The 27,806-nt window shown below is 38.4% G+C and overlaps 1 protein-coding gene across 1 annotated transcript in view; it reads left to right on the forward strand.

The window, feature by feature from the left end:
• LOC122788366 (sodium- and chloride-dependent GABA transporter ine-like) overlaps positions 1–26,522 on the forward strand; it is a 431,595-nt gene extending 405,073 nt beyond the window's left edge. Inside the window, exon 13 of the mRNA XM_044055443.1 lies at positions 26,198–26,522. Within this exon, the coding sequence (XP_043911378.1) occupies positions 26,198–26,368 (171 nt within the window). The 3' untranslated portion in view covers positions 26,369–26,522. The remainder of the gene's footprint in view (positions 1–26,197) is intronic.
• Positions 26,523–27,806: the final 1,284 nt, after the last annotated feature.

The raw sequence follows: 27,806 nt of genomic DNA on the forward strand, positions 1-27,806 counted from the left end.
GATGCGTGTGTGTTTGTGTGTGTGTGTGTGTGTGTGTGTGTGTGTGTGTGTGTGTGTGTGTGTGTGTGTGTGTGTGTGTGTGTGTGTGTGTTTGATGAGTGGAATGTAAACATGGAGATAATAATATTTGTTGAAACTGTATGCTTTGTTATAGCAGATGCTTAGAACATGTAAAAAGCAAGTAATTATAAACAGACTAAGGACTAGCTCCTTCTGTTAGTCAGAAAGTACTCCTTGTAGTAAACTTTGTAAGCTTTTTAATGCATTTCACTTTGTATCTTTTTCTTATATTACTGTGGGGTTCATTTTAAGAAGTCCTTTGATTTTTAATACAATTATCCTTACTTAAACCCAAATTTCCTACATGTTGCACTTTCTCTATTTACCTTTAAGTCACATTATTGATTTTTCACCTTGTTTCTTGTTTTCCTTTACTCTGTATATAATGCATAACACCAGCACTAGATGACTGAGCTGTCAATTTTATGTGTCCCCAGCACTGCCAGGGATAACCTTATGGTGTTAGAGCAGAAGAGCTGTGCGTGTTGTGACACAAGCATAACACCCACATTAAGGGGTGAGGTATATGAACCATGGAAAAACTCAACTCAGAAAATTTGATGTATGTTGTTTTTTGCTCCAGACTGACTGTATTATGCAATGCAGTTAGAGAAATGTATAGTAGAGAGCACTACAGACTACCTGATAACCGGTTTACTATCATAATAGCGACAAACAAAATAATTTGCGACTACAACCACAAAAAAAAAAAACAAAAACCTGCAAATCACAATGTCAAATCAGCTGAACAAATTCAGCTGATTTGACATTAAAATCAAACACATCACATGATGTCTGTGTTGGAGCGTAGAAACACTAAACTCCTACACCTAACATCACGTTTTTGCAGGGGAGCAAGCCCCCCTGTACCCCCTGTGGGAGGCTGTGCCCGCCACACCCCCTGCTAACTATATATTCCAACTTTGAGATCACACTACAGTGAGGAAATGGATGAATTTCCCACACTGCACTGTACCATGATCTCTAACAGTATTTTGAGTTCATATCAGCTTTTATATTTGCTGATATGAACTTTCTACATGGAGATATTCAGCAAGATGGACATTCGAATTTCCAACATTTGAGTGTTCCATCTGTGGACAATCTCCATTTGCAATTGTCATAGTAAACCCTGATAACCACCTGCTAGCCGTACTGCAGTGGTACAACATGCTTCAGTCCATGTGTGTTGCCATTTTAAAGAGATGCTACTTTGGTGCTGTATGCTAAGCATTTCTGATGAGTCAGCATCAGAATGTATATTGCTAAATCATGGAACATGTAACCACAGCGATCACAGCAAACAATGCTAGGCAATGTCTACTTGCTACTGGTACAACTCAACCCTTAAGTTTAGGCACAACAATTCAGCCATGCAGACAATATGCAGGTGCCATGTTGACAGTACAGGATTGCTCAATGTACATAATGGAGTCCTGATTCCTTGGCTGCTCACAGAAATTGTTTCCACACTCACAGTGTAGTATTGCCAGGCTTGACTGATGTTGATAATAAAGTGTAGAGTCCTAGGTAGCCAGTGTCGAATGTTGCCATACATATGGTGTAGTACTGCTAAGGTTATACAATGCCTAGTGACTAAAACAATGCTACTATACACACATTCATACTGCACAGGTTACCCATTTCTAGTTACTATAAACAGCTAGAGACAAGTCAAAGTTTTTTAACTATGAAAATAGTGTTTCATAGCATTTAAAAACACAGATAGGTTAAGAAAGTTCTCACTGTGTCTTAAATGTTCCTTGGGGATGATCAGTATATTGCCTTCAAAACACTTTGAGACTCTCATATTTTTGTGACTCTTCATCTGGAACTAACACCAGCATGAGTAACTTGCTACTAAAACTACCTATGTAACAATATGAAAATTGATTAATTTTGTGATTTAAAGTTTGTCTAAATTAAGGAACAAGCTACCACTCATGGTTTCAGACTACGCAACTCTGCCTGATTTTACTAAATCACTAGAAAATTTCATGGCTAATGAGAAACACAGATGCAAGATTATTTAAGAAGATCAATAGGTAGCAAGATTGGTATCCAGATTTATGAATCTTTGAGTCTGCAGACAGTATTAATACGTAGGTGACCAGTGACAATTTTTCTATACTGACAACATGGTGATGTACGTGGAAATGTAGCCATACTCGCATTGTAGCACCACTCAGCTTATATAATGTCAAATGTGCATGTAAGGTGAAATACACTGACATACAATTTTACCTAAAAGATAATCAAACACAGAGTACCACACAACCCACAAACCTAAATGAATGACAGAAATGGCCACAATATATCACATGCCACTCATGGGGACATGTGCCGATAGGATGGATCATGTCATTCCTGCTCTAGTATTCAACTGCTAACACACAATGTGCCATACTGCTGTTTGCCATGGCTTGTGGTTAGTTACCATGTTTTTATAGTCAGCTCACTGTCTATGGCATGTGTACTAGTGTCCAGCCAAATCAAAAATGCAGGAAAGAGGAATATACTAGGATGGACTATTAATAATACACACCTTAATAAAATGTTTTGTTAATAATATACACTTTAATAAAAAACAATAAATACAAAATATCATCTTTTACCAATCATATAGGACTGAGACTAGTTAGCTATTTATGTCATGTGTATTGGTATGTTTTCTTAATTGTGTAAAACTGTGCTGTCTTACCTCCTAGGTTTTCCAAATTGTGTTTTCCTATTCTTTTCTGAATCCTAAATACATATATATTTGTAAATATTGTAACATAGTATGATGTTTCTCCCCAACAAGATGTATTTATTTATCAGCTTAATCCAACTGGGCAAGTCCCATGTTCAGAGGTGAACTGGGAGTAACAGTTAACTAAGTTCTAAGTAAGTACAAGGGAGTAGCACTCAAAAAACATAAAAGTGCATTAACTTTTTACATAGATGAAAAAACAACTTAGTATAGGAAAATACAATAAAAAGTACATGCTAACTCATACAGCATTTGTGTTAACATATATACCAATCAATGGTAAGAATGGAGATTACATAGAGTTTAGGTATAGATAGCTTAGCTAATAGGTAAGATATAAATGGAAAAAAGAAGAGAAAAGAAGAAAGATAAGGTATTGTGTTGGTAGGACTGGATGTCTTAAAGGAAACTGGAAGGTATAGCTGGAAATGTTAGTAGGTATAGTAGATGATCACACTGCAAGAAGTATACAGATGTTTTATGCTGGAAAAGAACAGAAATGTAGATGCACCTAGATGTGGTAAATGGTCACATTGTAGAAATGCTGGGAAAGACCAGAAATATCTTTGTAGATGGTCATGTGGTAGAAAGTAAACAGATTTGTTATGCTGGGGCAGAGCAGAATACTTGGAGTGGCAGAGATGTAGCTAGGGTGAGGCAAAGGAGGCAGTCATCCCAGCTGCAAGGTGTTTGGGGACACAATCAGGAGATGCTTATTATTAGTCAATAGTGCATCACTGGTAGTCATTTTTGTACCGGCATTTCGGAATGTGGGGACAGAAATGAATAAGTGAAGTGTGCAATGTATAAGTTGTAGCAAGCAGGTTGGACTTTTTTCCTTTGCTTTTCAGCTGGAGGGGAGCCAGATTCGATAATAGCACCAGTTGCTAAATGAGTCAGCTACAACTCCGAGGAATGGCTCTACAGTTTAATAGTATAGTGTTAGAATAGTGGATGATACATAGGTGACACCACATTTAGAATAAGATAATTTTGTCTTGAGGAGGGATTTGCATGAAGTTTTGGAAGAAATGAAATGCATTACAGCATGTGAATCTTGAGCTAGTGAGTTCCAGATAGTGGCTAAAATGTAGTTTGGGGCACATCTCTTGTTTTTGTTGATGCTCTGTTTCCGGATATTTATTTGTTAAATGAGCATAAAGGTCTATTGCAAAGAAAGGCATTAAGAGAGTGATGGGCATTTGCAGTTGTATAGAAGTTTTAAGGAGAAAGTGAGATGGATGCATTATATTCTGTTAGGAAGTAACATTAAAGCTGGTAAAAGCACACAAGAAAGGCATGTAACGTAAAAATTATCACTATGTTGCTTAGAAATAGTTGTGTGCTGAATGTTTACTTGTAATTGTAAATATACAGCTTGTAAATACTAGTATGGCATATGTGTGTAAACAGGGAAATATGTCTTTAAGAGAAATACCTATGGCTGACAGAATCACTAGCCAGATCTTGACAATAACGAGGGAAAAGGTTGTATTAAAGAGGGGCTGATACAGCCCAAGAATCAGAAAGCAACTACCCTTGGAGAAGAAAACCTGGAAACCATAGCTGTAGCTCTGGAAGAGTGATATGTTTCTACAAAACTGACTGATAGTGAGAAGCCTGGTACCTGTTCACCTGTGTAATCCAGAAGATGAGACTTTGGTGTTATAATCTTTGAACTTAGTAATTACTTTTCTAAAAGTACTGTTTTTGTTAAAGACCACAAAAGTTAATTTCCTGGAAGATAGATCTAGTCTTTATGTTGACTTACACCATGTAAATAAAACTGTTTTTGTTTCAGCTGCATTATTTTTCACATTAGAAGATGCAGCAGACACAATTCTAACTTAAATTTACCTATCTTGAAGGCCAGTATCATGACTTGGAGGGGTAAATCCCTAACTATGGCCCAGGTGACACAGGCTTGATTTGTGGCACAGGTGTTTAAAGCACTGGGAGGGAGGGATGGGCATGCTAATCCTTGGTGAAAGGGCATTCATCCAAGTGTTAGTCCATAAAGGGGAGTAGCCCTCAGATGTAACAGGTGAACACAGGGAAGGTGGATACTAAGGGTCTATATTATAACAACGAACGATCAAATGATCGAACATTGTTATATTGAACTCAAAAGTTCGAATCCACAACACATCGAACTGCCAGAACAGTGATTTTTTTTCCCCAGGGAAAAAAATCGCTGTTCCCAAAAAAAAAAAAAAAAACACATTCAAACATTACATAAAGTGGGGGGCTTCAGCCCCCCCACCCCCCCTACTTAAATATACCAACTCTGAGATCGCACTACAGTGCCGAAAACAGCAAAGTGGTGGAAGTGGCCAAGTGACTTCTTTCCCAGGGAAAGAATTTGCTTATATGCCATTTCGTCATTTTGCGTTTTCAACATTTGAAGTTCGACCAAGATGCATTTGACAAAATGCATCTTCGGTCTTCTGATAGGAACCCAATACCAAGGGGTAAGCCATAAATAAATAAAAAAAATCTCCTATGAAAGCAGTCAATGGCACAACTCCCCAGAATATTGGGCGGTGCAGTGGTGCAGCGGTTAATGCTGTCGCCTCACAGGAAGAGGTTCTCCAGTTCAATTCTCGGCTGGGGTGCCTTCTGTGTGGAGTTTGCATGTTCTCCCTGCATTCACGTGGGTTTCCTCTGGGTACTCCCGTTTCCTCCCACATTCTAAAGACATACTTCTGGAGCATTTCTCCCCGGGCCTCCACTGAAAACAGGATCTGTGGAACCTAGTCGGACTTTCCCGGTTAACAAATGTTAAATAAATCATATAAATAAATATTCTTAGGTTCTGCAATACATAGATACATACAAATATTTCAAGCACGGGTATTAATGCCCTTCTAACTTGCCAATATACTAAAATACTTGTCCCATAATAAGTGTCCAGGCTGTTCTTAAAAATATCTAACTTACTACTTGCTTTAATGTAATTTGGTAGTCTGTTCCACACATCAGCTAATCTGTCAGAGAGAACTAATTAGTACACTTCTCATTCCTATAGAATCTTCTGAGCAGATTGTCTGATGATTCTCGATGTACTTTTTGATAACCCCAAACATTCCCAGAAGTAGTTGTCTCTAAATGCCCTATATGCCTAAATAAGATCTCCTCTTAGATACCTGTAAGAGAGACTGTACAAGTTCAGATGTTTTAGTCTTTCATAATAACTTAAATTTTCACATTCATGGCTGCCCTTGCTAGGTGGCCGCAGTGGTGCAGCAGTTATCTTTGTCGCATCACAGCAGTAGGTTCTCTGGTTTGATTCTTGGTTGTGGTGACTTCTATGTGGAGTCTGCATGTTCTCCCTGTGGTCATGTGGGTTTCCTCCAGGTACTCTGGTTTCCTCCCACATTCCATAGACATGCAGTAGGTGGACTGAACACTCTAAATTGACCATAGGGGAGAGTGTGTGTGCACGAGTGAGTGGTGCGATTGAACTACCGTGGCAGGGCTAGCCACCCAGCAGTGTAAATCTTGGCTCGAGATGATTGTCACTGCAGAAGTGACACCCTGACCTCATGTACAAAATGGGAAAAGGAGTTGAGGATGGATGGATGGATGGGTGGATATCCTTGGTCTATTTCCACTGTACTCTTTCCAGTTTACTCATGCTTGTTTTCTTTTAGGGTTTCCATATTGTTATTCCATACTCAAATTTGGGTCTAATGTAACTTACAAGCAATGACTTCATAATTTTTGATTTCCTAGACTTTATAAATCTTTTTATACAACCTATAGTTCTATAACTATCATTAACCAACTGGTTGATATGATTAGAAAAACTCATTGCTGGATCTACCCATATACCTAGGTCCTTAAATGAGTCTATAGTTTCAAACACTGTGTGCTATATTACATATTCACCTTTCAATTTATGTCTCCCAAATCTCATATTCTTAGTTTTTGGTGTATTTATCAGCATATTATTCTCCTGTACCCAAATGGTCAATTTAGTCAAGTTATTTTGCAGACATGCCTTATCTGTAACACATGTAAAATTTCAAGTCATCTGCATATAGACTGTAGAACACCTCGGATGAAAAAGTTTGGTCTGAAAGATACAATCTAAACAAGTAAGGGCCTAAGGCAGAGCCCTGTGGGACACCCTGGCTGTAACCAAGGATTTCACCTGTCCAGTTACTGTATGATACTTGCCATGTCCTATTTGTAAGCCATGCAGCTATCCATTTTATCAAGAGTACATCAATACCTAGTTGTTCTAATTTACTGATCAGTGTTCTGTGCATGACCCTGGCAAATGCTGAAGTTAAATCTATATAAATTATAAATTAAAATCTATATAAATTACATCACAGCACAATTTTTCATTCATAGCTGTTATTATATTGTTACAGAACATCATGTTACAGGTGGTAATAGATCTATTTTCAACATATGCATACTGATATATGGTTTCAAGTCCCAGCCTATCCAGTTCTGACAATAACTTATCTAATATTACCTTCCCCATTATTATTGCACAATATGAAAGTAGACTTATGGGTCTATATGACTCTGGGTTTGTCCTACTCCTCCTTCCTTTAAAAACGGGTTTAATAAGCGCATGTCTCCAAATTTGTGGAATTTCCCCATATTTATATGACCTAGTGAATAATAGATATAATGGTACTGTAAGTTCTTACTGAAGCATTCTCAGGTCACTGTTACTAATTCTGTCTCCTCCCTGTGCTTTGTTTGGATCCAGTTTGTGCAGTTCTTTTTCAATATAATCTAATTTAATTCCAGTATCTGGGGTTACCCAGATATCACTAGGACAATTTATCAGTCCTTTTGTGGAGCCAAACTGTTTTGCATAAGATTTTGTAAATATATCTATAATCTGTTGTGTCTGAGAATAAATTTTGTAATCTACACACAGTTTATCAATTTGTATGTCTTTATCCTTCTCCATCATGTATCTGTAAAAAGGTTTCCTATTATGCTCAATATCTCTATATACATTTTCTTCAAATTTTTCTTGATCTTGTCTCACGCTATGCTTAGTCTGTTTGTCCAGCTTGCTTATTTCAGTTTTCAAAGTTGTAGTTCGACCTGTCTTCCATTTCTTATATTTTTGCCTCTCACCTTAATCAGATATCTTGTTCTTGTGGAAATATATCCCCCTGACGTTGCATGCCTAGATCTTAATTTTAGAGCAAGGTTATCTTCTCATTCAACCTATGAGTCTCATTTACTTGCAAAACTTCTTGCCAGTATGTCTCTCTATATTCAATTTTTTCCTCCCAAGGGCCTCTCCTAATGTTCATTGCTATAGTCTCCAGAACAAAAAATGTAAATTTTGCTTGTTTACATACAAGAGTATGGTTATATAAAGCATTATTCAAAATTTTATTTTTTGTTTTATAATAGTGTTCATAAATATGCTTTTTTAAGGCCCTTTCAGGTTTTCCCACATAGAATGCTTGACATACTTCACATGTAGACAAGTACACTAAACCTATACTATCACAATTATTATATTCTTTAGCTTTGATCATCACGTCTGCTAGGAATATAAACACAGTCAGTGTTAATTATAAATGCACATTGTGAGCATCTTCTGCACTTATAGGTACCTTTTTTCTTCATTCCCTTTTCATAATGTTTATACTTATAATTTTTGAACTCATATATTTCTTTTAAATTCATACCCTTCGTATAAGTAAATTTAACAGGTTCAATAAATAAATTTAATTCATCGGTAAAACTTCTAAAGAAATCCCAATATTTAACCACCATTTCATTTATCAGGGCAGCATTCTTATTATAATTCAAAACAAACGCACCACTATACCCATTGATGTTTATGTTACTATCTAGTTCATCACCATCCCTCACTAAATTAGTCTCTTAAATTGGAGGGTTTTCCTTTAATTCCTAGTATAGGGTGATAACTTTCTTTTCTACTTTCCTTACCTCTCTAATAACCCTTCTATAATCTTTTCTGGGTATCTTCTTCCCATAAACATCTTTTTGATGATATTACATTCTAGAAGAAAAATCTTCATCCTCAGATGTCATTCTAGATGCTCTGATTAGTTGACCTTTTATAATATTTTGCTTCTGTTTATAAGGGTGGGCAGCGGTGTAATTTAAGTTTGAAAAGGTTTCTTTTCTGTAAATTGTAGATTTAAACTTACATTTATCAGGCATTTCATCTATGGTTATATCCAAATCTAATTTAGATGTGCTTATTTTATGCATTCTTCTTCTTCTTCTTTTGGCATTTCCCGGTTAGGGGTCGCCACACTGGATCACCTGTCCACTCATGATTGGCAGTGGAGTTTTACAGTGTTGATTTCCCAGCCCAGTGCCCAACCTTCCATGGAAAGCACACACAAGCACACACTCACTCCTAGGGCCAATATAGAGTGTCCAATCCACCTACAGCATGTTTTTGGGGTGTGAGAGGGCACCCGGAGGAAACCCACACGACCACAGGGAGGACAGGCAGACGCCACACAGAAGGCACCCCAACCGGCTTATTTTATACATAAACTTTTAAATTGCTGTATATAATTAATGAATTCCATAAAAATATCCTTTGTTCCTATCCAAAAGATACGCCTTAAATGGGCTATCGTCTGTGACCTACTATACAGAGGCACAGTCAACTAATCTAAGAAGGGTGGTGAAAGCCAAACACACTCTGGCTAGGCTTGTAAATGCCCTAGGGCAGATAGCCTAGTATCAGCCTATGACCCTATCAACCTATGAACCTATGAACCTATATATGTCATCTAAAAATCTTTTGTAAAGGTTCCAATGCCTTGCATATGGGGAGCTAAAAATATAATTATTCTCCCAAACTTGGAGAATAATATTAGCATATATGGAGGCACAACAGGCCTCCATAGCTATGCCACAAATGTGCTTATAGAAGTGTCTCTCAAAAACAAAAAAGTTATTAAGCCCTAAATCCATACATTTAATAAGAACCCTAAACTCAGCATGCCTGTATTCTCTATGGCGTCCTAAAACCATTTTAACCCTATTTCATGTGGCATACTTGAGAACAGGTCCACAACATCTATGGTAGCATAAATAGTATTTTCATGAAATAGTTTGTCATTAATTTCCCTTAGGAAATCCCATGAGTCCTTTAAATATCCATTATGATCCACTCCCAAAGCTTTCAATTTTTGTATCTATATAAATCACTAAGGGCTGGATTTTCCACCCATTACCAGCTGCTATGGGTCTCATTGGTGGATTTTCAATATTTTTATGCACTTTGGGGATTCTGAATATGAAAGGAATAATTGGTTTCTCTGTTTTTAAGAAATTAATCATTTCTGCATTAATAATCCCTTCTAAAAGCATATCATGAAGGACACAGTCAATCTTTTTATGGGCTATATTTCTTTCATTTTTGGATAATCTCATGTACTTTTCAGTATCTTCCAAAATCTCCATCATCTTCCCTCTATATATAATATTGTCCATAATGATGGTCAGTCCCTCTTTATCTGGCCTTAACACCTTAATATTCTCATTATTTTTAATAAAATGTAATACCTTAATTTCTTCTTTTGTCAGGTTTGACCTAACTTTATTATTTTTCAAATTTTTCCTTAACTCCTTCTCAACCAACATTTCAAAACCTTTTAGTTGAGGATGAAGTGGGGGCTGTATATGCTTTTTTGCCTTACAGCAGAACAATTTGATTCATCTTTAACATCCTTAGACATCATAAATTCTAAGTTTTTCTTTCTAGTAAATAATTTTAAATCTATAATAAACTTATTTATATAAGTCTTTTTCTAGGCACAAATTTAAAACCTTTTATAAATAATTTAAAAAAATTATTAACTTGAATACTGTTATAATTAAAAATCTTATAATTCTTCCAGTCATATACACTATCTCTTAATTTGCTTATATTATTGCTTATATTATCTTGATTTCTGCATTCATCACTTCTTACTTTACAACATAAGTTCACCAATTTACCTAGTTCTTCCCCCTGTAATACTGCTAGAAGTTCAAAGGCCTATTTTTTATCCTCTCTGATCTTCTCAAGGAGGCCTGTTCTAAAGGGATCCTTTCATCTACTTCACTATCTTCAAATTCATCCAGCGTATCCAACCTTCTATTTTACTTTGGTCTCCTTGTTCATAAATCTCTCTTTCATAACTTTTTTGCACATTATAAAAACTCTGTTTTGGCTTAGGATAGCTTATATGCTCCTTATATTCCTGTATATTGCTATCATATTTTTTCTTTTTACTAAATAACCAATCTTTTCCTCAATTTTATATTTAATATTAAAATATTTATTCCTTTTTTTCTCCACTGTATATAACAAATCTCCTATAATAGATGTGTTAATATTCTCTATCTTCGCCTGGATGCTATCCATTTCTACATTATTGTTTTTGATTATTATCTCCACAATGGAGAAAGCACGATCAAAAATATCTAGCAATTCCGACTGGAAATTAGAACCCTCAGATACATTGTTAGGATACTTATATACCCTTAACCCCCTAAGAAGTATTTATGCTTGTAGACACTCAGCTAAATACCAATTATCCACTTGTAACGATTTATATTTATACAACAATTCCTGCACTGTATCCAAATTATCTTGTTAAGTTTTATTATTCGAAACAGCATTACGTTTAACATTAAAATGAAAATTATTTTCATATAACAAAGCATTCCAGTCCACTTGCTGTGACTCATGTATCCTATCTTTATGGGTTCTTTCCTTTATATTATCTGGCTTATTAACGTCATTATTAGAACAGTCACCTTTCTTAGTTGTGGTTTGCTTTTCTTTTGGTCTCGCTCCTTCTCTGTGACAAGTCTCTTTTAAATCACTCACTCTGTCCGTAGAAGGTAAATGAAGATGAGTATTGTCATTGTGTTAATGGTCTGAAGAAGTCCCAGTGTTATAGGGACGAAAAACGTGGTGAGGAAGTTGCATTTTATGTTGGTTTTTATATGCAGTATTTCTTGAATAAAGTGTATGGACATTTTGTGTATTTTGAAGTCTGCCATTCATTACTAGCCCCCTACTGTACTTGAACTGTGTTTTCTTCATAGTTTGGCATCTTCCTTGGTGGAGGTAGAGGTAGAATACTGCTCAATACAAGGCACATACCTGCCTTAGACACTTATTCAGTGAGATCAATAATGTCTCTCCATATAATCCAGGGAGGTACATCTCAGGATATTAACACCCACATGGACTATGTTAGAATCCTGCTGGTACCTATGGTGTAGTAACTTGAGTGCAATGACTTGGTAGATCCTGGCTCCAGATAAGCAACTAACTGCTGTCTTCTCCTTGTTCAGTCTGGTGAGTAGTGCCTCTGTGAGTCCTCTATAACAAGAGTCCTGGGTAAAGTGTTTGATTGCCTTATGAGCTTTGCTCTAGGGGCTCTGTTGGGTGTAGGTGTATCTGTGGAGTTTGGTGTTGCTTTTGGTTAGCCCTTTATGGTTTGCTGAGGATAGGCATTACATTGATATTTATACGCTTAGGACATCTTTGAGGGTTGGAAAGATTGCTTTTTATTGCTTCAGCATAAGTTGGTCTACATAAGTGGTGGACACTCTATATGGAGGATGTAGTATGTATGTCCTTAACATTCTTGTTTGCAGGGGAGATTTGTGCCTCCCAAGAACTTTTCTATGTGCATCTCTCACATACTGTATTTGTTTCTTTAAGGATTAAATGGTTCACTGTGGACAGCAGACAATGTCTATGTCGTATCAGGATGCCTATATCTACTAAGCTGTCTATGGAGACATTTGGAAATTGCATATCCATGTTGTCCTGACCTCTGTTTGGGTAGGCTACTGTATGCTGTGGACTGGGTTGGGAAAGGGTGGAAGGTTTGGGAAAAAATTCAGACTGCAAGATGCAGATTTCCTAGAGAGGGATCCAATATTGGAGCTTTAGTCCTATGGTTAGAATTTCAGGAACTTCAGCTTAATGTCCTAGTGGGGGCTGGGGTAGATACAAAGAACAGGAGACAAACAGTTGCAAAGTAAACAGAAAGGCACTGGAATGCAACTTTAACAAGGTGATTGATAAGCAGAAGACTCTATCAGCAAAACTGGAATATACACAGCTATAAAAAAGTACTGAAGTACAAATCCTGGAGCAAATTTATAATACTGCCACTACTGCAATCCCACCACATACTAAGCCATCAGACTATGCGAAAATTTACCAGTAATGCATAGTGATGCAAAGCATTAAAAGGAAGAGAATGTTATCCATGTTCATTATTTGCAACTTCTGGCAAAACTTGATTTGCTATTTATATCTGTGGTTAGGCAGATAAATTGGGAATGGACAATAGAGCTGCACCCATGGAGAACAGGTGACACTGTATTGTTGACATCACTGTGATGTAAGCCTTTGTAATAAGATAGTTGCTGGAGATACTGAAATCTGAAGTCAGAAAATGAATCAGGAATGTCAGAAGGTGAGATAGGGGTTGAGAAAAGGGAGTAACAAGCCTGTGAACAATGCTCTATAGCTGGTTTGTTGAGTGCATACAGATCAGTACCACTTTCTGACTGTCTTCCACATAAGCAGGAAAGTTATGCCTATCTTTCTGTTCAGTATGCATGGGAGCAGCTTTGCACCATTCTTTGCTGGGAACGTAGAAGGGCACGTCAGCACTATTATTCACTGAGTAACCAGTGGATTAGGTCTTTACCACTATAAGTAGGACAGTCAGTATGCACTACTATCTTCTCAATAGGTATGGTAGAAGGCATGCTACACTCTTTACTAGATAAGTAAGAGACCACGTCTACATCACTATCTCCTGGATAAATTGGGGAGAAGGTCTACATTCATATCTGCCTAATAAATAATGGTGAAGGCATGCATCACTGTCTTCTGGATAAGCTTGGGAGAAGGTCTTCACCAATGTATGTGTGGAAAGCACGTAAGCAGGTCTTCACCATTCTCCTGGGTAAGCAAGTGAGCAAGTCTCAACCACTTTCTTCTAAGTACACATATGCGAAGATCATAAATTTATTTAATTTTTGTTGACTGCTTTGGTCCCACCAGGACAATGACTTCTTATCAAGGAAAACCAAAGTTTGTAGTTATATAGACTGGGAGAAATTTGGCAAGCATACAGGGGATATCTCCCTACTTGTTCTGGAGAACTGTTGAAAATGATATTCTACTCAATAAGCATGAGCTTCCTCTACTCTGCAGTAAGCGATGGAAAGTGAGGACAAGCAATGTGGAGAAATTTCAATCATAGAGTTTGATAAAAGTAGTTTTCCTTGACATGGTGAAGTTAACAAATACACAGGCAATGGAATCAGAGAGAATGCCATCTGATTTAATGGATTAATAGGGTAACAGGCTTAAATATGATTCACTAGTGATCAGTACCACTGTGCAATCACATCTGTGCAGTTCTATGATTTTGATATCAAAGATCAAGATTACAGTATGTCTGGCATTTCTGTTTTCCCAGGATACAATGATTTTAGAGTTAATATATAAGTGGGAACATGGGATGCGTAGCCTCACATGTTAGGGGAAACAGGGAGGCTTGCCCTCACTGCAACATAATTTTCTCTCTCACTCTTTCTCTCTCTACTGTTGGGATTTTCAAATGTTCTTCCTATTAACGGAGTGCATTATTTTGTTATCAAACATATGTATCTCAATCACAGAACAGTTGCACTGCAGTCAGTTAGATTGAGCTCGCTGAATATGTGTCACAGGCAGGTATGTCCCTAGCCTTAAGCAGCATCCTACATCAACCAGAATGATGCCTCAATACAGACAGAAAATGATTGATTTTAACAGTTGGCTTACTTTCTGGTGTCACTCCAAGGGGATCCAGTACCTGACAGCCTGAGAGGACATGATTGACAGAACATGATGCTTTGCCAGAGATGGCCTTCATCTGTCTCCCCTGGGCTTCAGGCTTCTGGCAAAGGGTCTTGCTTCCCCCATAGTGCCTTTTTTAGGCAAAGTCATGAGCACAAAATTACCAACATGAAAAATTCTTCTAAACGGAATTTAACGTTCGTGCTGCTAAACACTAGGACTCTTAGCATGAAACTGCACTAATTGAAAGCATTCCTCACTCTGGGGGATGCTGACATTTGTGCAGACACTGAAACCTAGCTCAAAGATGCGTACAGCACCCCAGCCTTACCAGGTTACTCATCCTACCATCCTTTCAGACCCCAAACAGAGGGCTACAAAGCCAAAGGAGATGGAGTTTCAATATTTATCAAAGACATTCACACCTCCAGGCTGGTCAAATGGTATGACACACAGGAGACACTCCAAGTGCAGTTAACTGTTGACAAAACACCTATTCAAATCATAGCTAGCTACAGACCCCCAACCATGACTCAGGATGCCCACTCCACCTATCTGGACTTACTTGAATCCATCAAGAGTCAACCCTCTACCCTGATCCTGGATGACTTTAACTACCCAACCATAGAGTGGAAGACCTATTCTAGCCCAAACATGAACACCCAGAGATTCCTTGACTTCGTCTATGCTAATCCATTGAATGGTCGACACCCCCATGAGAGATGAAAATATCTTGGACCTGGTACAAACCAACATGAATAGTCACTGTAGCACCCAATGAGTGTCATCCTCCTTGGTAAGATCTAACCGTAAAGCGATCACTTTCAAAGTCACTATCTCCCCTGACCCCCCCCCCCCCCAATCAGGGTCGAACAAAAAACTTTTCCAAAGCTGACTACAATCTTCTGAGAGCAGGTATAAGCAGCTTCACAGCCACCATCCCTTCAGTTGGAACTAGCACTATTGTCCAAGCCTACACCAATAAACTATATGAGCACCTACATAGCTGTATGAACTCAGCAATACCTGACAGGACTAAATCATCTTCCTCAAGGAAGAGTAAACCTATCTGGTGGACGGCAGCAATAAACAAACTCTATAATAAAAGGAAAAAATTGCTGTCCAGGTCCAAGAAGGAGCAGATGCCAAGTTGGAAGCAATCTCTCCTTTGTCTGAACAAGCAAATAAGGTCAGTGGTGAAATCCTGTAAGGATAACTTTGAGTCCAAATTGGCCACATCCACTAAAGACAATCACAAGACCTTCTTCACTAACATCCCCAATCTCAAAGGTAGCACCCAAATCTGCTTTGAACTGGTGGTCAAGAACACCACATACACAAATACCATAGATATAGCCAACCTGCTGGCATTCCCAGCACCTGCCTCCCTCCCCTCATCACCAGGGAGCAGGTCTTTAATGCCCTCTCAAAGGCAAAAAATACAGTCTCCATGGGACCCGACAAGGTCCCTGGCTGCATCCTACATGAACTCAGGCATGAGCTCTTAGCTCCATTAGGCACCATATTAAACCAAAGCCTGAGCACTGGCTTCATCCCAGCTGAATGGAGAACAGCCACTATCATCCCTCTACACAAAGGTGGAGCATCCACTGACCCAGGCAGTTATAGGCCCATCAGCCTAACTAGCCTGATCTGCAAGGCCATGGAACACATTATCATGGACCTTATAAACAAAGACATTGGCAACCTCCAAACGCTTGACCCCACACAGTTTGGTTTTGTCAAAGGGAGATCATGCCAATTAAACTTGGTCAACTTCTTCGAAACAGTCACCAAAGCCATGGACGAGGGGAAGATGGTGCACACCACCTACCTTGACCTAGTCAAAGCCTTCGACACTATTCCTCACTCAGGCATAATAGATAAACTTTCCAAGCTAAGCATCAACATGTATGTTACCAGATGGGTAACTCACTGGCTCACTGATAAAATCCACTCAGTCAAAATAGGGGAAGCCACCTCTTCTAGTAGACCCATAACAAGTGTTGTACCCCAAGGATCAGTCTTGGGGCCTCTACTGTTTGGGATATACTTTTCTGAGGTGCAAGCCAAAACCGGTGGTCTGTGGCTGACCAAGTTTAAAGATGACTGCAAGCTGGGCACTGTCTTAAATTCCCCTAGTGATATGAACATCCTCCAAGAGGGCCTTACCCAAACTAATGACTGGTGCCAGGAGCATGGTCTCAAACTAAATGCCAAGAAATGCATCATTATCCCCTTTGGGGAAAATGCCATCCCCACTAATTGTCACATTAATAACTATGTACTAAGCAGGCAAGCAGTCGTGCGGGACATGGGCACCCAGGTTGATAGCAACCTGACTTTTGACCACTACGTTGCCTCTGCTGTACATGAAGGCTTTCTACATGGCCCACCTCATAAGTAAGGGTATTTCATCCAGGAACAAAGAGGTCATAACATCCCTGTACTCCTCCCTTATCAGACCCATTATTGAGTACAATGCCCCCTTCGACATGTACCTTCCCAGGCACATGCAGCAGCTGGAGAAAACACAGAGCTTCCTGACTAGGAAAATCCAGGGTCTCAAACACCTGTCCTATACAGATAGGCTAAAAGCCCTACCCCTCTTCTCAGTCATACAGACTGCTCAGAGGTGACCTGTGTCTGGCATACAAGACCATCTCAGACCCAGCTTTGATGGAGTTGCTGCATATCCATAAGTCAAAATCCACTCGGGCAACCCACACGCAAGGCCTCAACCTGGTCTGTGACATTAATAGAACTTGTTGGCAGGAGAGATTTTTGTCCCAGAGGCTCTCCCATCTGTGGAATAGACTCCCTCTCCATGTTAAGCAAAGTACCTCTCTAGCCCTCTTTAAGAGGAACTTGGATGACTGGATGGGAAACAGAAAATACACCCCTGGGATCCCACCTGTGTCCCTAATAGACAGGGGAAACAGGTGCTGACTTTGTGTGAACATGGGTGAAATTCTTGACTAGGCTTATAAGGGCCTACGGGCCAATAGCCTAGTATCATCATATAAATCTATGAACCTAGTATGGAGAAAGAAACATCTGACACAAAAATAGAATCAAGCAATAAGGAACTGCAGTTTTCAGTTGGGACAATTGAGCATCACAGAAAAAAATAAATAGCTGCATAATCGTGTGAAAGAGTTGTCATTTAATGTTACATAAAGCAGAGGAGAAAGTAAAGTTGTACCAATAAATGTGGCAATTGAAGGAATATTACCATACTAGAAAGATACAGTTTTCTGAGGTCTGGATACATTAGCAAAAAAAAGTGAAAGAAGGTAATATAATCTATATATAAATTAATCTACAAGCTGAGACTTTACAAGAACTTGGAAGAATAGAGTGATAAATTAGTAGGCAAGTGGTCATTGTAAGCATATTCTTACCTATGATCAGTTTAGCCTAACACAAAAGAAGCCTTGCCATGGAAAAATGTTATCCTATGCTCATTGTAGAAATCATAGCTGTTTTATAGGAGTACTGAAAAACTAACTGATGAAATGGAAAAAAAATCAAGAAATTATTTTGGATTACTGACTGGGTGATGGCAAATGAACTATAATGTTTAGGAGAGATAATGGAAATTTGTGCCACAAAGTAAACTTAATGTATATATGAATAATAACAAAAGTACCACGCAACAAACCAGCAGCCTAATCTGTATTATTACTGAGGAGGAAATGGACATTTAGTATAATAATGGATAAAAAAGTAATGTGAACTATATGAGATAAAAAGACATAGCAGAGTGATTTAAAATGTACCAAACTCAGGTCTTTCCATTTCTGACATGATGAGGAAAAAGAAATTAAAGAAATAAACAGGACAGAGTTTATGAAAGAGACTGTGACTAACAGACAAGAGTAGACAAGCGCTTGTTTCCCCAAAGACAGCACTAAACAAACCCAAACAGGAGGAAAAGAAGTTAGAAATTAGAAAAATGTATGAAGTGTCACAGAGAGATGGTCTTGAGGAGGAATTAAGTATGGTAAAATAAACAGCTTGTCCATGCAACTCTGTCAGAAACTTAAAGAATATTCTTCACCAACTAGATTTCCCCTAATAAAATTTATCCAAAGGACAAATATACTATCTGTTCAATCAACAAAATCAGCTACTTGTAGGTGAAATGCTTACGTACATCGGTGAAGATTTAGAGATGATAGACAAGTGCATGGCTGAAGCAAGCAACTTGGGTTGTCTGGTTAGGCTACAGCAATTAACAGGCTTCGGTAAAAACGGATACACATGCTGATTTGGTTGATAGGATACTGGATGCTATGGCCACTACAAAAAGTGAAAGGTATATCAGCAAAAACTAGATGACTGCATGGTTAGAGCCAAATTGTTTGAGACAAGAACAAATATCCTGGCATCACAAACCAGACCAAAGAGGCACTGCTCCAGCGATGTCATGATACAATCACTGGATTTCTACAGAGACTCAATGAAATGGAGGACACATAGAAGGAGAACAATCTGTGATTAGCAAGTTTACCAGAAAATAGAAAATATAAGTGAGATGGAGGAAAATCTAGTTAAAGCATTGAATCTCAGCCAACCCAACCCAAAGTTAATGAGCATCCCCATGGATCCCTTAGACCACCAGGACAGAAACGCTACCTGCCTACACAAGTTATTTTTAGGCTTTTGAGCTATGACAAAGACAAAATACTACATGCCACCAGAAAGTCAGGATTAAATACTTTTATTAACAAAACACTTGTATGGAAAATTCAACAAAAATGTCCAAATGAAAAGAGTAGAAGGTTGGATGTGGTGGTGAGTACCCCACCCAAAGGATTACTTTAAAAATGCTATGTATGGTTACAACCATGACTGTCACGAATTTCAAACAGATGATCTTAGTAATATGATATGAAATGGACACTTGCTTTCTTGAGAAAACACTGGCATTCATCTGAGGAAAAAGCAGCACTGTTTTTAACACCTTTATGAAATTATCACTTAAGACATAGGCAAACATACATTAAATACATTATGCACCACATATCTTTTCTTTCTTTGTAACTATCATCAGTCCAACATTACATACATTTCTGAATTTCTGCCTTCCTTTAAATTTCACTCCTCCTCCTTCTTCTGAATATTATTCTGCATGCATTGCTCTCACGATTTCCACAAATTTCTGTGTAAGTTGCTCCTTCCCTTTTCTAAAGATCCCTCTCACAGTTTTTTTTATCTCTTTTATAGTATTCAGTACTTCAAATTCAGTTGTCTTAGACTATGATTTCCATTTTCTAGTAATTGCTTTTTTGACAGCCAATATCATCATCATCCTCTTTCGGCTTTTCCCGTTAGGGGTCGCCACAGCGGATCATCTCTTCCATTTCTTCCTGTCCTCTGCATCTTGCTCTGTCACACCAACCGCCTGCATGTCCTCTCTCACCATGTCCATAAACCTTATCTTAGGCCTTCCTCTTTTCCTCTTACCTGGCAGCTCCATCCTTAGCATCTTTTTCCCAATATACCCATCATCCCTCCTCAGCACATGTCCAAACCAACGCAATCTCATCTTTCTTGCTTTGTCTCCAAACTGTCCAACATGAGCTGACCCTCTAATATACTGATTCCTAATCCTATCCAGCCTAGTCACACCGAGTGCAAATCTTAACATCTTTAACTCTGCCACATCCAGCTCTGACTCCTGCCTTTTTGTCAGTGCCACTGTCTCCAACCCATATAACATAGCTGGTCTCACTACCCTCTTGTAGACCTTCCCTTTCACTCTTACTGGTACCCGTCTGTCACAAATCACTCCTGACACTCTTCTCCACCCATTCCACCCTGCCTGTACTCTCTTCTTCACCTCTCTTCCACATTCACCATTACTCTGAACTGTTGATCCCAAGTACTTAAACTCGTCCACCTTTACCAACTCTATTCCCTGCATCCTCACCATTCCTCTACCCTCCCTCTCATTTACACACATATATTCTGTCTTAGCCCTGCTGACCTTCATTCCTCTGCTCTCTAGAGCATATCTCCACCTCTCCAGAGTCTCCTCAACCTGATTCCTACTCTCACTACAGATCACAATGTCATCTGCAAACATCATAGTCCACGGGGCCTCCTGTCTGATCTCATCTGCCAACCTGTCCATCACCACTGCAAATAAGAAAGGACTCAGAGCTGATCCTTGATGTAATCCCACCTCCACCTTAAACGGATCTGTCACTCCCACTGCAGTCCTCACCACTGTCACACTACCCTCGTACATATCCTGTACCACTCTTACATACTTCTCTGCCACTCCCGACTTCCTCATACAATACCACAACTCTTCTCTAGGCACCCTGTCATATGCTTTCTCCAAGTCTACAAAGACACAATGCAACTCCTTCTGACCTTCTCTGTATTTCTCCAATAACACTTTCAGAGCAAACATTGCAAAATAATTTATGTTGATTTTTCCATATATTAGTGGCAATACATCCAGTAGTATTTTGTTTGACACACTGCTATTAACTTTCAATAACAAATAATAGAGTATCTTTGTAAATATCATCAGGTGTACTGACTGGCCCATGTTATTTGTACAAGGCTAAAGCATTACAACAGTGGGGATTTAATTATTAATACACAACAATGTATAGGTACACTACTTTCAGTAGTGATATTTTTTTAGACCTATTACAGCATATGGTAAATGCTAATGACTGTGAGGTCTTTGTTTTTAAGTATATCATATGTTTTTTGTTTCATGTTGCTTTTTTATATTCATTTATATGTAGTGTGAATATGTTTAAATATATGCAGTTTTTGTGGAGTTTTAGTAATTTTAAAACAAGTGCATTGATAGGATATACTTGTATATAAGGTATTGTTTGTCTTTAAATGTTGAACATTTAATTGATTAATTGATGGATTGGGCGGTTTCCTTTGGGAGATGTTATGTATATAAGGGAATGTTTTTTAATAGTATGTGTTCTGAAGAAGTCAGTTGTATTCTGAAGAAAGCGCTTAACCTTGACTTTTGTGAAATTAATAAAAGAGTTTTGTCTCTGGCACAGTTTCCAGGTCACTGGTGCTTTATTGCTACTTTTGGGTGGCAACATTCGTTTTATATTTGGTTAGACACCGGGACATTACTGTTTTTCATATATCACCCTTATTCTTAAAGATAGGTACCAAAACAATTTTTCTCCACTCCTCAGGCATCCTCTGACTTTCCAAAATTTCATTAAACAATCTAGTTAGAAATTCCACTGCCATTTCTCCTAAGCACCTCCATGCTTCCATTGGTATGTCATCTGGGCCAAGAGCCTTTCCATTCTTCATCCTCTTCATAGCTGTCCTTACTTCCTCCTTGCTAATCTGCTTCACTTCCTGATTCACTATCCCCACATCATCCAACCTTCTCTCTCTCTCATTCTCTTCATTCATCAGCCCTTCAAAATACTCTTTCCATCTACTCAACACACTCTCCTCTCTTGTGAGTACCTTTCCCTCACTATCCTTTATCACCCTTACTTGCTGCACATCTTTCCCAGCTCTGTCCCTCTATGTAGCTAATCGGTACAGGTCCTTTTCTCCCTCTTTAGTGTCCAATCTCTCATACAACTTTCCATATGCCTTATCCTTAGCTTTCGCCACCTCTCATTGTTCTCTTGTAAATTGCATTTCCAGTTTCTCTTCCCAATCTTTTATAACCTCCTGTGATTGATTCTTTGACAGCCAATATAATTAAACTTAATAAGGCCTTACTATGTCTATGCATGTCAGATCCAGTGTCCCAACTCAAAAAATATTTCATTAGTTGTAGCCATTTGCTCACTAAATATTTCTGACAGAGTACTCTGTGGGGCATTTTTAAAATCTGTCAACTCATTACACTCCCAAAACATATGTTACCAGTTATCTCTTTCTTCCCCATCACACTGCCAACATTTGCTATCTACGTGAGGAAACATTTTTATTAAGTCTGCTTGGAGTATAAAAATACCTGTGCAAATACTTCCAAGCAAAGATTCTAAACCTTCTGGACTTTGCTACATACTTGGGAACCATACATATGTCCTCTCAGGTCTACTTCAAATCATCAAAGTTGCAGAACATCAAACCTAACATGATCGAAGACCAGATCATCGAAGTTCTGCAACATCGAACAATTTGAATGGAGATCGCCATACAGCATGGAACAGGAAATCTAATGTTTTCTTCACTGCAGTGTGATCTCAGAGTTGATATGTTTAAGTACCAGGGGGTGGGGGGGGTGCAGGGGGGCTTGCTCCCCCCTACAAAAATGTAAAAGAAGACTTGTTTGTTAGTTAAATTTTTTTATTTAATTTTCGATGTTGCAGAACCTTGATGATCTGGTTATGTTAGGGTCAATGTTCTGCAACTTTGATGATTTGAAGTAGACCCATCCTCTCATTGTTCTCTTATAAATTGCTTTTCCAGTCTCTCTTCCCAATCTTTTCTAACCTCCTGTGATTGATTCTTAAAGTCATCGTGTAATCTTTGATATGTCCTACTAACTATTCCTTTTTCACATCAGCTTTTGCTTTAAATTCAACTAAATGCTCCCCCAGAGCAGGCTTTTACCTAAGATTCTCCAACCCCTTTCTCTTTGCCTATTCTCTGATATCAGCACCTGGTAGGGAATGCAGTCTTTAGCCTGCAGTCCAAACATCTTCTTGGCCTTATCCCTCTCTGGTCATTTGCTCCCAATACCTTGGTTCCTTTGCCAATTTTTCTGCAGGAAATAAAAGCCCCCTCTTCCCTATGTTTTGTACCCTTACTTGCAGTCATCCCTATTGGAAAAATCTCTTTTCTCCATTCCCGAGCTGACCTAGTTCTTAGAATACTTTCTGTTATTTTATGAATATAATATTCTGCATGGCTGCTGTTTTGTTATTATTCTCCCTAAGGATCTGCATCCAAAATCTGACTCTCTCATTATTTCTTGAACTCCCCCCACTCCCTGCTGTTTTGATGAAATTTAGTGAAAGCATTAAAAGATCTTTGACTTCTTTAAACAAAGCAAAAGGCAAAGGTTGATAAGATGTATCAAGACTGGGTTTTACATATTTTATAAAGGATAAAAACCCTGGGGGTTGATTCTGGACATAAATTTTTAACAGAAGTACTAAACGCATCTTAGAAGAAGAGATAAATGTGGCGACATCTGTAGGGTATTTAATGTCCTTCAGCAAAAAAGGATTTTGATTAGAACTATTTAGCTTGGAATGTGTTATATCTGGCAAGGGCTTCTGTGAACCTCAAGAAGATAAAAAACAATTTAATGGCAATATTCTTCTCTGAAATATGGGATCCAAACTGAATCCCATTAAGAGAAGAATAATCTAAAGAGAGGAAAAGGAGCACAAAATTATTTGTGTCCGACAGCTGTTTGGTTAAAATCTCTGCAATTATTTTACATGTTGTATATGTTTAAAAATAAAGTTGTTTAAATGAATAGAATACTGATAGGAAGATACAGGAAATGATGTGAAAGAAAAGAGAGGAATGAGAAGTGTAAGCAAAAAACATAACACTATGAGAAAAAATGTAAAAATAAAAAATCAAAATACAATGAAGAATTTTAGGCAAAGACAGAAACAATATACAAAAAAGAATATAGAAAGTAATATATGTGTCCAGTTAGGAATGTTCTTCATGAAGACTTTGGAGAAGCAATAAAAGGTACAAATGAAGTACTAAAAAGAAAAGTGCAGCTATCCGACTGTTGGTTGTTGTTCTTTTGGCTTTTCCCAGTTAGGGGTTGCCACAGCGGAACTCCAGTCCCCTAATGATTGGCAGTAGATTTTTACGGTGCCGAGGTGCCAGTTCAACGCCCAACCTTCAACGAAGGCATGCCCATTCTACGCATGTCTTTCGAATGCCACTCGACCACGGGGAGGACATGCAGACTCCACACAGAAGGCTCTCCAGCCGAGAATCGAATGGGAGAACCTCTTGCTGTGAGGCAACAACGCTAGCGCTGCATCACCGCAGCTTGTTCATCAGACTGTTGGTAAAAGCAGAAATGAGATATAAGCTGAAGCATGAATGAATGTATTTTCTGGAAGGTTGGAATGAAAAATTGCACTTAGTAGAACTAAATGTTATGTATTGTTTTTTCTGAATTCATTTACTGAAACAAAAACTTTAGAACCTTTGTTTTTTTTTCCCTGAATGGTTGTTAATAAGGAATCTCCACACTTTTCAGTATCAGGAACATTCACTCGAGCTTCCCCCAGTTTGGCTGCTGGGACCTTAGTATAACATCTCGTCCTAAGAAAAGCACCTTATGCTGCAATGCAGTGACACAACTGAAATGTAAGTTCAAGAATCTGATGGGGGTATAAAATCTACAGCCTTCTAATCTTCATCATATCAGATGTGAGTGTGCAGCTTACTGCACCACTGATGCTGAAATTGCACTGTTGTCCATTGAGTAGTGAGAGAAACCCTACTGCGCCTCTCCCAGCTTGATAAGCAGCACAGTAATGTCAACTGTGTGCCTCTCACCAGCTTCTTGTGGGGTCATCTCCAAAAAATAAAAGTACTCTGAGAAGAATCTAGGGCTGTCCTGTGTGTGTAAGGTAATAAGAGGATCTTGAGAAACTACGGCCTGAATCTTGGGTTGCTCTGCACCTGGATGAGTTTAAAGTGAATAACGTTTAATTCACTGGGTTTTCGATTCCCTTACTTGCAGCTGCCTGACTGTGTTGTCCATAGGAAATCTCTGACAGTGTGGTATTTATTTGTGAGTCAGCAACAGATCACAGTTTTGTGGCTTTCTTTTCTGTCCGTGACTGTAGGAGGGCTTGTCACCGTACAGCATACATTTTTGTTGTTGTTTGTTTCAGCTGAATCTTCAATAGTTTGTTTCAGCCAAATGAAGCACCAACATGTTTCTATCAATGAAAGTAAGTAAAATCTTCCACTGTTCATGGACAGATAAGTTTGCTTTTGTAAATATCGATAAACTTTTAATGGAAAATTCACAAAGCCAGTCTGGGTCGTGAGTTATTAACACTGACTTTTGCAAACTGTGCGAAATGACATCAGTGACACATATTAAAGTAGCCACAAGGATGACCTTTCTTATAACTGATATAGTATAATTTCACTAACTGGACACATATGAAGTGCAGTTGGTGTGAAGTAAAACGATAATGACTAGTACTAGTGCAGAATGTTACACCTTTTCGTGTAAGCAAACGTTTAAAACCTCAACAACTGTTGCAATGTTAAATTAGCTTTGTGGTATAATATTTCAAGTTACTATAACTCTTAGAACAGAGGAAGAGGTATTCAATTGTCATATTACTATGCAATAGTCTTTATGGCAGGTAATATGTTCACTGTGACATCATTTTCCTGAATGTTTATTTGTTGTACAGGTTAAGTGGCAGGTAGACAGAATCATGAACTACCAGACAATAATTCTGTTCCAGCTAAGATCAACTAAATCTGTGTTAAGATACAGTAAAGGAAATCTTCCAGTGTATCACTTCATAATCACAGGCTGTTTATTTTTATCACAGAGGCTGTGCAAATCTATCACTCCATTTGCACTGGATGAAGCATTGCAGAGGAGGCAACAGGAAGAAACTGTAATGACAAATCAATTGCCTGACGGCTCAACGTTGTATCCAACTCAGATCACAGACTTTGGAAAAGCAGATGCGTTTGCAAATAACAGCACTTATATGTAACTTGTTCAGACTGTACTTTGTCAGAAATGTGCTGGTCAAGTTGTCATGTAAAGACTTATGTCATCTAACAGCAATGCATGCACTCCCATTTTACCAGAAATAAACTAATTCTGAGTTACTGCTTTGGGTTAATGTGGAAGTGCGACAAATTGTAGGCCGAATGCATCTTTCTGAAATAGTAAAACTATATCTATGTTAACCTAATAGCTTGTTGTGGAAAAATTATATGATACAGAGCATTAAGTGGCTGGCATTCTTATTCTATTTTTTTCAAACAGTGTAGGACAGAACAATGCCAGGTCATAGCAATAGCCAGCCTTCAGGGTCCAGGAACAGTGTTACTTTCTGAGAGGACTGTGACTAGTTCTACTGTGACCTTGCCTACTTAACTTTGCTGATTCTGATAAACTGTGGTGAGGTGCAAAATCTGCAGATAAAACACAGAATTTTTTTACCACTCCAAAGGTGCAACAGAACTCTGTAATGGGACCAGTCTATGAAAAGTCTTCACAACCAGTGTTGATAATATGCTGAAAAATAGCAATGCATTTGCAAAGTTTGTGCTTAAACCTGTAAGAGGATGTGTAAAGAAGAGAAGTAAAAGGAGTGAAAGTGTGTGGAAATCTTAGGAAATCTGGCAAGAAATATATCCATTGGAGATTAATGTCAGGCAGTGTGCAGACAGCATTGTATATTGCACCCTTTGAGATGAAACAGAATGAGAGTACCCACTAACGGTCACTGTCTGGGCCTGGTTTAGGTAAATGATGCCCTAGGCAAAATCTTCCACAGAGCTCTCCCTAGCAGCTCACTGCCCTTGACACACACACACACACACACACACACACACACACACACACACACACACACACACACACACACACACACACACACCTGCTGATGTCCCTTGTCTTTTTCCCATTTATAGTCTTCCTACATCATCCAGATTACCTTTTTAATACTTTTTGTCACAGTTTGTCCTGCTATTCCTGCATCCATTCATCATACCCTAACTGAGCCAGGCTGCACTGTAATAAATGTGGAAGAAATAACAGCATTAAGTCCTGGGGTAAAGCAGAAGTCATATACATTATAAATGTTCCAAGGTACCACTGAATATTTTTTTCTACAGTATTTTAATCCAATGATGTACTGAACAAAACTCATAACTAAGGAAAGGAATTCCACTTTACACTCTTTAGCTTTGTTTCTTCCTGCATCCTTTCAGCTCACCCTAAATGGCCAAGAGTGCATTGTAATAAATGTGAATTTAATTCATCTGGAATCTGGGGGTTGGTAGGCACCCAAAACCATGGGATTGGAAATGTTCTGAGGTGCATTTTACAACTTTTTTGCAACTTTTTGTCTATTGATGGTCTTAACAAAGACATGAGTAAAGAAAGAAATCCAGACTTTTTTAAGGAAGGAAAAAGTTGTG

This window comes from Protopterus annectens, chromosome 13.part0 (assembly GCF_019279795.1).
Source record: "Protopterus annectens isolate FY-2018-M chromosome 13.part0, PAN1.0, whole genome shotgun sequence".
NCBI classification, from domain to species: Eukaryota; Metazoa; Chordata; order Ceratodontiformes; family Protopteridae; genus Protopterus; species Protopterus annectens.